This window comes from Prenolepis imparis, unplaced genomic scaffold (assembly GCF_030444845.1).
Source record: "Prenolepis imparis isolate NDT839.2.m4 unplaced genomic scaffold, iyPreImpa1.0 SCAF_7, whole genome shotgun sequence".
In the NCBI taxonomy this organism is placed as follows: Eukaryota; Metazoa; Arthropoda; class Insecta; order Hymenoptera; family Formicidae; genus Prenolepis; species Prenolepis imparis.
In genome coordinates this window covers 18,616,781-18,632,025 of record NW_028141165.1, presented here as the reverse complement: position 1 = coordinate 18,632,025, position 15,245 = coordinate 18,616,781, and the positions used below count along the sequence as shown (strand labels likewise).

The following is a 15,245-nucleotide window of genomic DNA, read 5'->3' as shown; positions in this document are numbered from 1 at the left end:
AGATCGTCTGCGATTGCTCGAAGCTTCGCATCAAGCTGGCAACAATGCCCACAACAATGAAATATTGTCGATTATCGAGGAACTGTTCGAGGCAGGTATTATTATAAAATAAGCTATACATCCATGATACGAGTCAGTCGATCATTATTATTGGTGATGAAAGGTCGATTAATAAATTTGGTTTATCACTTGGAACGTTGAATAATAATTCATATTATCAATGGAATGGATTAGTAAGAAATTACGTGTGCGATAACTCTTTGTGTCTAACAGCCTCCGGCTATGATGCAAGGTCGCGCAAGATACGACGTATAGCGCAACCGGAAGATGATAATGATGCAGCCAACAAACGATATGTCGAAGCGAGTGTCAAGCTTTTGAGAGATCAACAGAAAGAAATTGAGAAAAATGTAATCAGGCTCGAAAGGAATATGCAAGCGCTATTATTAACGCTGGATAAAATGATTGTAACGCAGACTACATCAAAAGATATATAAAGAACTGTACGTGAAATTATATCACATTATCACAAATATGTCTCGATCAGACACCTCTGAGAAGCAGCTACTCGTGGAGGAATTGCACGCTCCAGCGAGAAGAAATTTTCCACGTAGACGCGTCATAGTACGCGGATACGATGACCTGTGGCAGGCTGACGTGGTCGAGATGCGTCCGTACTCTTGTTTCAACAGAGGTTACTACTACATACTCATCGATGTGTTGAGCAAGTATGCATGGGCCGTGTCGCTCAAGAATAAGAGCGGAAGCGAAACAGCTGACGCTATCGCCGAGATAATTCGAGATAGCAAGAGATGCCCGAGAAACATACAAACAGATAGGGGAAAAGAATTTTACAATGCGAATGTGCAGAAACTCATAAAAAAACGCAACATCAATCATTACTCGACGTATTCTGTTATGAAAGCCTCAGTGATGGAACGATTTAATCGTACTTTAAAGAACAATATGTGGAAAATGTTTACACTTAATGGCAATTACAAGTGGATCGACGCGTTGCCTCAGCTCGTTGCGGGATATAATGCGCGAAAGCATCGCACTATCGGCATGAAACCTATCGATGTTACTCCGGAGATTGCCGAAAAACTTTTAAATACGGTATATAGTAATGTAAAAATTGCTGCTCCGGCAAGATTCAAAGTAGGCGATCGGGTACGCGTTAGTAAATTAAAGACCATCTTTGAAAAAGGTTTCACGCCAAATTGGACTACCGAAATATTTAAAATTGTCGAAGTACAGAAAACGAATCCCGCGACATATATACACGAAGATTCGCGCGGAAATTCCGTCGCCGGAGGATTCTACGAGTACGAGTTACATCATGTTGCAAATCCCGATGTATATCTCGTGGAAAAGGTTTTGCGGAAGAAAGGTGATGACGTTTATGTGAAATGGTTGGGACTGGATAAATTGCACAACTCTTGGATACATAAAAATAATGTATTATAAACATTTATTTAAAATATCTGTACACTGTTTATTTTACAAATAATATATTGTAAAAACATCGAACACATAATCTTTATAAATAATACAATTTATATTTTACATGGTATACATACTAATATACATATAATATACATACATATAATATACAGTTTTTACATATTTTACAAAATTTACATATTTACAACAAATATATTATATATCTATTATTTACAATAGTATTTTATAATGTCCCCACGGTAATGTATCAGTGGTTTCAGGTACGATATACCGCTTGTCGTCGTACGGACTTAGAGCAATTTTTGTCTCGCGAATGGTGTATACTTCATGCAATTTCGATCTTATACAAGACTGACTACGTTTCATTTCAATATCATCATTCAAGCATCGCGTATAATCATCAAAAGTTATCGTTCTCGCGACAATGTTACTCTTGACGCCTTTAACCTTTTTTGTATCTTTCTTGCCATCCACTCGCAAGGCATACATTTTTGCTCTAAGCCCTACAAATTCGGTCATTATCGCGCCGTTGTTTTCGTCCTTCATTAGACCGGGTACCTTTTTATTCACGAGCGGTATACCGTACGCATTATCTACCGCATAATCGCTCGTATCGAATTTGTCGAGGTTGCGCTTTATATTCTCGTACACATCCTCACATTTGATGTGATAAATTAAACTATCTGTGTCGATGTACATTACCCGACATTTATTTCGATATAGTGGTGACATGTATTCGTGATGAAATTCGTACAAACATGTCTTGGAAATGTCGAGTATGCACATACCGACATAGATTGGTTTATAAAATTTTACTTCGAGATTGTGCAATTCTACAGCGATCAAATTTTCAGAAAAGACGCTTCTGCTGTGGAAGTTTGGTTTCGCAATCATTGCCTCTGCACCATATCGCCCATTCCAATGTGTTAATAATTTCACGTTAACGCCATTACGCACATTTTCCATTATTTTGCCGAATACTGCATTATTCATCAATTTGTATAAATTTTTTTCAAAATCATTTTTTGCTTGCGTTCTAAATTGCGTATTAAGTTCGATATAATTTCGAAGCCATGGAGATTGCGCGAATTGTAATATGCGATGTATTTTTGTAACTTGAAGGCCGTGACGCGTACATTGCTGCAGGTTGCGGTAGTGTATCACGTAACGCTTTTTATCGTATAATGTCGCGAGCAGCTTCTCCTGTCGCGCACCGGGCGGTTTGTCGCGTGTCGGGCAAAACGGTAGGTCAGTGTGCGCATCGTGAAGACATTGTGGATATTCTAAATCTACTTCGAGGATGTAGCCTGTAGGCGAATCAAGCGCGATAGATGATAAATCGAAACTCATGTCATCGACCCATCGAAAATCTGCATATGGCAATGGTTGACACATTGCCCATCCATACAAATTATTTACATCGAAATACATTAGATACGAAGATGGTTTCGATGGATCGTACGACTGCATGTACTTGTTATTAGCGTGTATCTGTTTGAACATTGACTCAATCCACCGCGTATACCGCGTTCGATAAACATTATCATGTCAATGGCTGCGTTCAGCAGAAAAAGCAGCTTAGAAAGCGCTTCACACTATGCTACCAGCAGCGTTCGACTTCTGATGGACGCACTTTTTCTGAACTATATACGTTGCAAGTGATACGTTTTGTGGCGTGATGTGTCATAACCTACAGTTTTGAATAAAAGTGATCTGTCATACAAATAGTGGTCATCAAAACATCAAAAAGCACTCGGTAGTAAATTATATATCTTTAATATACAGTTATTATATATAGTTCTATTATATATATAGTTATTATATATCTTTAATTTATAGTTATTTAAAAAAAGACAATAATGGATCCAATGCTATTATTCATGTTGGATGAAGATCTTGATCTAAATAATATAGTAAATAATGTGAATAGAAGATTTAGGCCATCCAATACCAAATATTGAAAATGAAGAACGAAATGTAAGGCCTCGGAATGAAAATTATTTTGAGATAACGATTCCTCAATACACCGATATACAATTTCTGGAACATTTTAGAATGTCACGACGTACATTTGAGGTATGTATACATAAAGTATATTTATGATATATCTTTAAAAGATCTTTGTATTATAAACTAACAATTTGATATTTTGTACATGACATTACAGGAATTGCTTAATGTTGTTGCTCCTCTTGCAAACAATATGGAAAATGTCAATGTAGATTTCTCAAAGAAATTGATGTTTACCATTTGGATATTGGCGAAACCAGAGAGTTTCTTAGCTGCTGGTGATAGATTTGGCCTTGCAAAAAGTACTGGGCATCAAATCTTTAAAAATATAACAAATATATTAGCACAATTAATGCCTCAATATGTAAAATGGCCAACTATAGCAGAACGTCAATTATCTTGTGAGGTTCGTTCTTAATTTCATTATTCTTTTATACGCATATTGAAATTAATAAAATGTATAATTATGTAATATTATATTGTATATATATATATATTTATATATATATATATAATATATACATACATATATATGTGTATACAGGGTGAGTTTTTTAACTTGAGACTGCAAAATATCTGGAAAACTAAGCATTGTACGAAAAAATGTTCCAAATAAACTTTCAATAGTTTCGAGGGTGCAATTCTATTCCGCAGAAATTAGCCCCCTTCCGCCCCCCTCTAGGGGGTGGGACTGGGGATAACTTTGAAATCTTAAATGGGAACCCCTACTTTTTATTGCAGATTCGAATCCATCAAGAATCGAAAAAAATGGTTTAGACAAAATTTACGTATTTTTGGACGTAGAATTCGAATCTGCAATAAAAAGTAAGGGTTCCCATTTAAGATTTCAAAGTTACCCCCAGTCCAACCCCCTAGGGGGGGGGGCGGAAGGGAGCTAATTTCTGCGGAATAGAATTGCACCCTCGAAACTATTGAAAGTTTATTTGGAACATTTTTTCGTACAATGCTTAGTTTTCCAGATATTTTGCAGTCTCAAGTTAAAAAACTCACCCTGTATATTATTTTAGATATTTGAAAACCGATCGCACGGATTTCCAGGGGTAATTGGTGCAATCGATGGTTGCCACATTCCCTGTAAGCAACCAATAAGGAATGCAAACGATTATTATAACAGAAAAGGATTTCAGTCGATAATTTTGCAAGGTAAGTATTATAAAAATTAAGTGTATAAATAATTAATACAAAAAATATGGAGGCTTCACATATCAACGGTTTATGGAAAAGTTGACGTTATCGTTAATTTGGCTGCACCTCTAGTAATGAATATTACACTTGATGAGGACCACATCCATATGGTCGAAACGTTGTGTGTTTTTTAAATAAATATAATTTTGGTTAGTTGGGTCGACTTTACTTCGTTCCTTTTTTAAAATTTTACTAGCGACTTTTTAAGTATCTAATTATTATTTTAATATTACTGCTCGACTTAAATATGGAGGCTTCACATATCAACGGTTTATGGAAAAGTTGACGTTATCGTTAATTTGGCTGCACCTCTACTAATGAATATTACACTTGATAAGGACCACATCCATATGGTCGAAACGTTGTGTGTTTTTTAAATAAATATAATTTTGGCTAGTTGGGTCGACTTTACTTCGTTCCTTTTTTAAAAAATTCTTTATTTTTGAATATTAGAAATGTTATACTTTGATATTAAACATATTTGTAGGGGTATGTGATCACACAGGCTCATTTATTGACTGCTTTATTGGCATGCCGGGACGTATGCATGACTCTCGTGTTTTCCGGATGAGTCCATTATTTCACGCAATAAATGCAGAAAGACCGCTGATTCCACGTTATCAACATTTAATAGGAGATTCGGCATATCCCTTATTATGCAATTTAATGACACCATTCAGGGATAATGGTCACTTAACGCGTTCACAGTCGAGATATAATACAAAACTAAGCTCTATACGTTCCATTATTGAGAGAAGTTTTGGATTATTAAAAACTAAGTTTAGAAGACTAAAATATTTGGACATTAGCGATTTTGGTTTAGGAATGCAAATAATAGCATCTGCATGTGTGTTACATAATTTCATAATCAAAGGTGACGAATTGAATGTACAAAATGAAGATTATTTGGATGATAATATAGATATACAAATTCAACCATATAATATCGAAGAAGAAAAAATTATAGAAGCAGTGGAAAATCGTAGACGAATTGTTGAGGAACTTTATATATTCATATTTAGAAAGTTATATTAATAAGAAATTATATTATATCAAATTTATATATTTCTCAATGTATATATAAAAAAGCAAAGTATAAACATATATTTATACAAACCAAAATATTTCTTATTTATTTATTCTTATTATTTATAAACACTTTATCTTATCCTATATACTTATATTTATTCTTATATAATATTTCCTTATAATATTAATTTAGCTTTATACTCTATTGTGTTCTGTCATTTTGTGATGCAACTAAACGTTTGAAAATCTCATTTCTTTCTTGCTGAATTTTGTTATTTTCTTCTCAATTAATTTGTTAATTGCCTCTACTCGTCTTTCTTCGGTATCTAACATCTTTTTACGTAGACTGTACAAAGCTCTTGATTTAGTAGCTTTTTCCTTTAAATTATTGGAGGGTTTTGATCAGGAACTGGACTGTAAGATATAAATAACTGCTCCCTAAGCTTTACATTAGCAATAACATTTTTGTCGAAGTTATTGCTACTCTCTAATATGTCATACATATATGGATCAAAGTTAAATTGTACACAGTTTTTTAACCAATTAGAAATATATGCGTTACCTCTTATAAATCCTTTTACACACCTTACTGAACTTATATTTTCTGCTAAGTTTTCTGTTATTTCCGAGCGTGTATCCGAGTCGATGGCATGTTCACTATATTCAGCTGATGTTGATGGAATTGAAGTGGAATCTTCCTGAATATTATTCGCTTCGTCGCTATTTATCATAGACGACAACGTAGCACCTACGTTTATGGTTCGATCTTCTTTGAATATATCTTCCATTGTGTCGTACCAATCCCAAGTTATTCGATCGCGACCTGTACTAGTTTTTGTTATCTTTTATACTTTTGTATGATTGTTTCAAATTTCTCATTTTGCGGTCCAGGATACTTTCGTTAATGTTATAACCTTTTATTTTAAATTCATCTATTTCAGTCCATAACATCTTTTTCTTAATTTTAGGATCACGAAATTTATTCTTCCTCTCATTATATTTTTCTAGAAGGAACTTAGTAGTTTGATTCGTCCGTGAGAAATTGCCAATATTAAGATCTGTATCACAGATAAATATAATTTATTACATATCTCTAATATCTCTAATAATTGTTTCAAATCAGTTATACATACCATTCACTTCTTTTTGTATACCTACTGCTTCACATAAGTTCATATTATTGTTAATATTGGTATGGAAGAACTTTTCATCTGTAAATAATGAATAAAAATTATGTATGTTGATTAAAAATATCAAAAATAATAATAGAAAATTAAGTAATAGAAGCATTATATAATTATAAAATTTTACTTACCATTCAGCAATCTATCATGTATTTCTTGAGTTGTTATAATATTATAATTGACATTATTATAAGTGTATATCATTTCATATTCGCCTGTCTGATCCATTTTGTTAGGTTATTTCCAACGTGTTGCGCTTAATCAGCGTACTTTTATTATGCTAGAAAAAATGGCGACCGCTGAGTAAACATGTTGGAAAAGCGTAAAGTGATAGATGGCGTTCAACCGAAAATCTTACAACAGTTGCAAAGCTGCTTTTTCTGCTGAACGCAGCCAATGTCTGTAAGTAATTCGAACGTAATTTTTGTGTGCTTTAACATGGCGTCCCACGTATACCCGGGGAGAGTATAGTAATACGCGGGGTCGAGCCCATAACTCTCGATACATTTATCCCGGAAATTTTCGAAAATGTCGGCTAATAACAAGACGTCAGTTTTTAAATACAGATCGCTATATTCGCTCAGCGTTCGAATGGAGAACCGCTCCCATATGTTTTCGGCGTGCGCGTAATCGTTCTCGGATACAGTGTGACCGGTCAAGGAACTATAAAACGATTCGCGCGGTGGTAGACACGTATCATGCAACCTTTCAAAACAGTTGATGTATTCGTACGGAAAGACACCTTTCCGTGTTAATAAATTGAAATTTTCGGTGGATAAATTTTGAAATTTTGATTTTAAATTTTTGAGTTTATCTTTACTTAGAAATGATGCCAATTTGTCGAGACTAGTATTGAGAAATTTATATGAATCGATAAAACGTAATTTAATATTTCTGGATTTGTCTTCTGCAAATTGAACATTTTTTGTAAATGATATTATATATATTTTTCTTTAGTTATTGGAAGTAATTCGATTCCCCCTTCGAACGCTGTAGCTATTTCCTCAATTATGAAATGTGAGTCGTAACCGGATAAATTATGAAATACTATTGGAATACAAAAAGAGTTTTTATAATTTAGATTGCAATTTGAATGCGCGGGACCTTGGTACCGGCCAGTCAGATGGCAATCATCGCGTACGTGTGTTTCGTCATCTTGTGTGAATGGTTTCTCACATATATGACAATGCGTCGCGCTATGAAATTTTTCCCACTCGTCTGATTTTAAATTTACCATGGGGACGTTAGTTGCTAAAATATTCTTTACGCGTATCGCTAAATTTTGTAGTTGTTCGGAAAACCACGAAACGCAATCTACACTACGACGAGAATAATATTCGGATAATGAATCGTCATATGAGCAATGTACATAATATGCTATACTAAATACTTGGTGATGTTGGTATAAATTCTTTTCTTCTTCCTTCTTATCCGTCTTTGTCAGCACACATTCGAGGTCGGCGTATACGACAAAAGGAAGTCGCTCTTTGCGATTAAAGTTGTTGAACGCGAGCTACTTGTCCTTATCGCTAGGTAACCGGATAGCACAGTCATTCATCTTGCGACAGTCGATCGCATGCGATTGCAACTTGTCTTCCGAATGGAAATAGTGTAAGCATCTGTAAAATACAAATAATTAGTTTTTTTCGTCTATAATTTATATATATTACATTTTTATATATTTTATATATTGCGTTTTTAATTAAATATACGTACCGCTCGCAGATATACATATTTTCGACCATTATGTTTGCTCAGTTGTGAGCTCACGAGCCGGGAGAGATTCTTGATCCACGCGAAATGACCTACGCTGTTGTGATCTTCCACGTAAAGCAGGTTGACGTGCTTGTCTTTCTTCTGCTCGCTGAGACGTATCGAGACGATGTTTTTTTTCTTCGATACTGTACACATTTATCGAAATGTCATTATAATGTTCAAATTTTTTAATTTGATTCAACGTCATCGGAAACTCAATGTCCTGGAGATTCAGCACTGTCGTGTAATGTGGATACATAGATTTGCGATCCGCGTCTCTTTCAGCGGGATACAGTGCAGCGACTACAGCCCACGCGAAACACGCAGTGTCTTTTGATTTCACGTTAATCACTGCTCTCTTTATCATAATCTCCCGCGGCAATTTAATATGGCATCCCGCACGCATCGAATTATATTTATTTATATTGATAGTTAAATCGAGTATTCGAGACAATGCTCAACCACTATCACGTTCTTGAAATTCTTCTAGCGATGCTAGTGTGGACTCGATAACGCGGCGTTTGTACCAATCATGTAAATCGGAGGTGCGAAAGATTTCAAAGTTTTTAGTGTTGACACTTTTATTAGCACGCTTATCGCTTGACACAAACTCGCCATTAAATATGAAGTTCACTTTTACACTAGTGTGTTTTTGCAACACTTTTTGCACGTGACCGATCACAATATCTTTGGCATCCTCGAGAAATTGACGAGGTTCAATGTGGTTATTGTTTATTACCGCACCGGTCAAGATGCGGCTCTCGAACGCCGTATCAATCTCTCGCCAAATGAGTCTATCTTCGCGCGCACTGCTTCCGGCACCTGCGTGCACAAAACGTCTGCGTATCGAATTTTTCAATCTTTCCAGACGAGCAATTTGAGCAACAAGTGATTGTCGAACTCCGATCGTTAATCGTGGACGTTTGATTCGGCTTTGTTCTTCCAGTGACTCGATGTATGTATCACATTGCTGCTCCCACACAATGAATTCTTCCACCGAATTCACCCTTGCGGACTGTTCCACTAAACTTGCTTCCATTTTTTAAAATGTTCTTGTTGAATCTCTAACAAAGATATTGATATTATATGTCTCCTCAACATCCTTTTATTTGATCATTGACACTTGAAAAACTCGAGTATGTTGCACAATTTTGTCACGTGCGCCTCTGATGCATTGAAATTGATACATTTTGCACTGCGAGATTCATGATGATATCATAGCAGCCGTACATTGGCGCTTGAAATTTTAGATTTACCACGCACGTTTTGAACACCTGTGGATGACAGCATCCGTACATTGGCATTGAAATTTTGCATATGTTGCATTTTTACGTATAATATTCTTCATAAGGTTTTATGGCTATTTCGTCCCACTTTAAGGCACACACTCTTTCCTCTATTGGTAAATAAGACATCTTTTCTTTTAATTTTTGAAATATAAAATCACAAAATCCTGGCCGTATGTCATATTCTTCCAGCCATCTTCTAATAGTTCGCTGTCCGGAAAAATTACAACCTGCTTTTCTTAAGCGGCAGAAAGCAGCGGCTGAATAATAATACAGTTGCCTTGACAGATTTTTCTTTTCTGTATATGCTGCATTGGGTATATGCAGCTGCAAATTTATCATTGCCTTCGCAATGGGATGTAGATTTTGTTTATCTATTAATTTTTTTATTATTATTTTCTTTTGTTTATCTTTTTTTGACGGTTTACGTTTTTGTGGAATATGACGTAAGCGATATTTCAGACATCTTATTTGCTCTCGCTATATATAGTTACATTGAGACAACACAATTCATTTCTTAGGCATAATTTAACAAAAACAATTATTTTTAGTGGTCAGTAAATGTATCTGCACATAATTATATATATTATTTGTTTTATTTTATATTATTACTTATTATTATGTTTAAATTTTTTATTATTTATTATTTTATTTAATTTATTACATTTTACATTTATTATTATTTTATTTATATTTATTAGTATTACATATTACATTTATTACATTTTATTACATTTATTATTATGTCCTTTAAATGTATATGCAAATACTTATACAAGTTATTTATAATTTATATTATTATTATATACTATTTGTTATGTTCAAATTTTATATTTCAAAACATTTTTTGTATACATTTGTACGCGCGCACTTATAGTGCTCTAGTATATTAAAAAGTATAATTTTTAATTTTTTTTACATTATTTTGTAACTAAACACTAGAAAATATAATTGTATTTAAAAAAATGCAGTTTATTTATTTAAATTTCCCGGTCTTTGGTCGATGGGGCGGAGTTTAAAATCTCGAAGATGTTGGATTCATTGGGATATACAGAAATCGTATAGAGAGAGTGGGGGACTAGCAGTCAATATTTCTATAGTCAAAGCTGTATCCTGGCCTTAGGCGACCTTACAATCATTCTACTCCACCCTTCCCTATCCCCCTTTCCCGTCTTCCTTCCCTTTTCCCCCTTCATTTTCTTCTCTCTCTCCCTGCTCTCTCGTTCCCTTCTCTCCTTCTCTCTTCTCACTTTCTCTTCTCTCTTTTCTAACCTCCTCCACACTTCTTTCCTTTCCTTCTCTCCTTTCTTGTCCTCTATCCTTCTTTGTTCTTCTGTTCCCACGTTTGCTAACTCTTCTTTCTTTTCTTCTCTTTTCTTCTTTCCTCCTTCCTCTTCCCTCTCTTCTCCTTCCTTTTCTAACCTTCCTACCTCTTCTTCGCTTTCCGTTTTTCTCCACCCTGTCTTCTCACTTTCTTTTTCTCTTCCTTTCTCCCCATAGTCTTCTCCTTCTCTACTGTCCCTTCTCTCTTCTTCTCTCACCTTCCGCCATTCTTCTTCACTATCTTCCGACTCTCCACTACTATCATGATCCTCCTCTTTCCTCTCCTTCTCCTTTCTTCCCTCTTCTTTCTTCACGCTGATCTCCTGCAGATTTTTGGCCTCCCTCCTTTCTACCACGACCCTGCATTCACCTTTTTCCAACTCTCTCGTCACTCCTAACCTCCTTCCCGCCAGTTCCTTTAATACCTTCAATATTTCCGACATCATTATCTTTATCTCCTTTATATCCTTCATCCCTTCCTCCATCTTTCCCTTTTCCATACCGCTGCTTTTTTGCTCCTCCACTTTCGACTCCTTCTTACTCTCAGTCACTTTCTCTATCTTATTTCAATCGGCTTCCTAACCTCCATCGTCCTTTATTGTTTTATCGTGCTATCGACCTAGTCTTCGATCCCGCGCACGTCGATCCGCTCATCACAGCGCCATCTCACACCTTCCTTCCAGTTCTCCGCCTCCCTGTATTTCTCCTTCTTAGCAGCACCCTCTTCCTTACTTCCCACACTCTTTCCTTTTGCTCCATACACCTTGCGCCCTCTCTGCTGCTTTCTTCTGCCTCCGTTCCTCTCAGTCATTTCCTTCTTCCTCCCCTCCTACCTCTCTCTCCTGCCGTCATGCTTCTATTTGCTCCGACTTTTCCTACCTCTAGATCCTTTCTTCTACTCCATTTCTAGCTCTATCTTCAATTGCCCGCCTTCCTCTTCCTTATATCCCTTCGTCCAACACTCCTCCAGCCTCCATCATCACTCTCACCGCCGACAAACCTGTCAAAGCTCAGAGCTCCGAAAACCGCCTGTCCACTAGACGACCGCCATCTTCCCACCCCAATTTAAAGTACTTTGCTCGTCGACTCCGTTCGGCTCTCTCATTGTCAGATGAGGATGACGAGGATGGCGACGACGGATCACGATGATGGAGATGTCGACACCGACGCAACGAGACAGATCGATTAATTGTATATATTTTTATATAATATATACAGGGGTTGGACAAAATAATATGAACATCACGCAATATAGTACATCTTGTTTCATGTTGGCAACACTGCTTCCGTGTAAATAATGCGACGCGTATGTATTGCGCAGTTTACGTGCCAAGTCTTGTAGATTATATTTCAGTGTATTATACGCTTTGTTCTGCGACGGTTAAAACAAGCGATCGGTGAAATGTGTGATCTCTCAGACTTCGAAAGAGGGCAAATCGTTGGTGCTCGGTTAGCGGGAGCGTCTGTGACGAAAACAGCTGAATTGTTTAACGTTTCACGAGCGACAGTATCCACGGTAATGACAGCATACACAAAACATGGTAAAACATCATCGGCGAAGAGGAATAGTGGGCGAAACCCAAAGTTAACTGACAGAGACCGACGAACATTAAAAAGGATTGTGGCCAGACGACATAAAACTACCGCGGCAAAAGTGACAGCAGAACTCAACACTCACTTGAGTAATACTGTTTCGACAAAAACAGTACGGCGGGAGCTCCACAAAGCTAACATTCATGGAAGGGCTGCAATTGCGAATTTATAACGGAAGCCAACGCTAAGCTGCGAAAGAAGTGGTGCCACGATCATAAAACCTGGACACTTGATGATTGGAAGAATGTGGTATGGTCTGATGAATCATCGTTCAGATTGTTTCCTACAAAACCGGCCGGGTTTATGTATGGAGAAGCCCAAAAGAAGCCTACGATCCGGACTGCCTGCTTCCTACAGTCAAGCATGGGGGAGGTTCCGTTATGATTTGGGCGGCTATATCGTGGTATTCAGCTGGTCCTCTCATTCACATCACTGGCCGGATTACTGCGAATGAATATCTCGACATCCTCAATGATGAAGTTCTTACTATGACTAGCATATTGCTGCCAAACACTGCCATATTCCAAGATGATAATGCGCCCATACACACAGCCAAAAAGGTTCAGTCTTGGTTTGAGGAGCATCAGAATATCATCAAACATCTTCCCTGGCCAGCACAATCGCCAGACCTCAACATAATTGAATCGTTATGGGGAGTTTTAGAGCAGAGAGTGAGGAGCAGATTTCCATCTCCAACATCATTGAAGCAATTGGCGGATGTTTTGGTACAAGAATGGGACAACATTCCGTTGGAAACTATTCAGACACTCTACGAATCTATTCCGCGAAGAATTGCAGCTGTTCTACAAGCAAATGGTGGCCCAACACCTTATTAATAAATAAATTTTGTGTATATGTCAGGTGTTCATATTATTTTGTCCACCCCCTGTATATATATATATTGCATAATTATTTATTTTTATTATGTATATATATATTTATTCCCCCTCTGCCCCTGCCTCGTCACCGTCCTCTTCCTCCTCTTTGTCCGCGTCCTCTCTGTCCTCCCCGTCCTCTTGGTCCTCCCCGTCCTCTTTGTCCTCCCCGTCTTCTCGCAGTCGAAATTGCTTTCGCAATAATATCACTTAACTGTTCAGTCTAAAAAACAAAAAGTATATATGAGAAAAACATAACACAGAGCATACATGTAATAATAACATATAAAAATAAAAATATTTAAATAAATTCGAATATAATAACACTATAGTTTACAGCCAAAAATTATTTTAAACCAGACAAGGTGTTTCTTATAGATTTTTGGATGCTGAAAATGATGCCGCAAGCTAATTTAACCAGCACGTAAAGTTTTAAGGTTTAATATGCAAAAAATGGCTTTTTTGCGAAATTACAGATTTTTTGTAAAAAAGGTTAACGTTATCTGAAAATTCTGATCTCTAACGTTATCTGAAAAAAATCTCTAATATCGGAAAAAAGCCATTTTTTGCACATGAAATCTCAATTATTTCGAAAACCTGACGTGCTGGTGAAACTTGACTTGCGGGATCGTTTTCAGCATCCAAAAATCTATAAGAAATACCTTGTCTGGTTCAAAATAATTTTTGGCTGTAAACTAGTGTTATTGTTAGAATTTATTTAAATATTTTTATTTTTATATATGCATTGTTACTATTGTGAATAGCAATATTATTATTTTAAATATTTCTACATGTATTTCTAAGTATATATAGTTCCAAAATAACTCGGCATTATTTATTTCTTAAAATAATAGATGTTTTAACCAGTTAGGAGACGATTTTTTCCTTAGCGAAAATATCGAAGTAATGATCTCCGAATTATAAACAATTAAAAAGAAGAACTTTTCGTAATTAAACTTTGTGAAATTTAAAAGATGAATAAAACTACATTTTTCAGTTAATTTTACATAGAGAGTTGCTAAAATTTTAATTTAAGAATACAAAGATATATTAATGTAGGGAATTATTTTGTAAACGATAAGGAGGCTTGTATGTGGAAAAATTTCAAAAGTTCTTTACTTGTAATAATATGATTATACACGTCAAAATCAATACGTTCTAATCGATGGTCGGGCGAGATCTGCCCGGTCGCTTGGTTCGCCGAATCTTTTCTGTTGTTTTGTCGTTTGTCCTCGACTTCATAATACGATAATAAATAATAGGCAATACTCGATTATAAATCTTAATCTGACCTACAGGTCTCGTCACAAACGTAAATGTTTTCTTATATTTTCTTTTTCTTTATTTTCGAGTTCGCTTTTATTTCGCTTTCGTCCTACACTATTATATACTTATTTATATCTAAAATAAACGGTTTCAGATAAATTAAATTCCTACATTAATGACAAAAATTAGAAACTTGACTTTCTCGACATTTTCACTAAAAAAATCATCTCCAATAAATTGGCTAACGAATCTGT

General features: G+C 35.8%; 1 protein-coding gene across 1 annotated transcript; it reads right to left on the bottom strand.

Annotated features, from left to right (window-relative positions):
• Positions 1 to 1,674: 1,674 nt before the first annotated feature.
• On the bottom strand, positions 1,675 to 2,250 carry LOC145938163 (uncharacterized). The gene has a single exon (XM_083041576.1). It carries the CDS (start codon positions 2,248 to 2,250, stop codon positions 1,675 to 1,677), a length of 576 nt encoding a protein of 191 aa, XP_082897702.1.
• Positions 2,251 to 15,245: the final 12,995 nt, after the last annotated feature.

Bases quoted from the DNA above. Each gene is read 5' to 3' on its own strand.
- LOC145938163 (XM_083041576.1), bottom strand. From the start codon at position 2,250: ATGTGCATACTCGACATTTCCAAGACATGTTTGTACGAATTTCATCAC.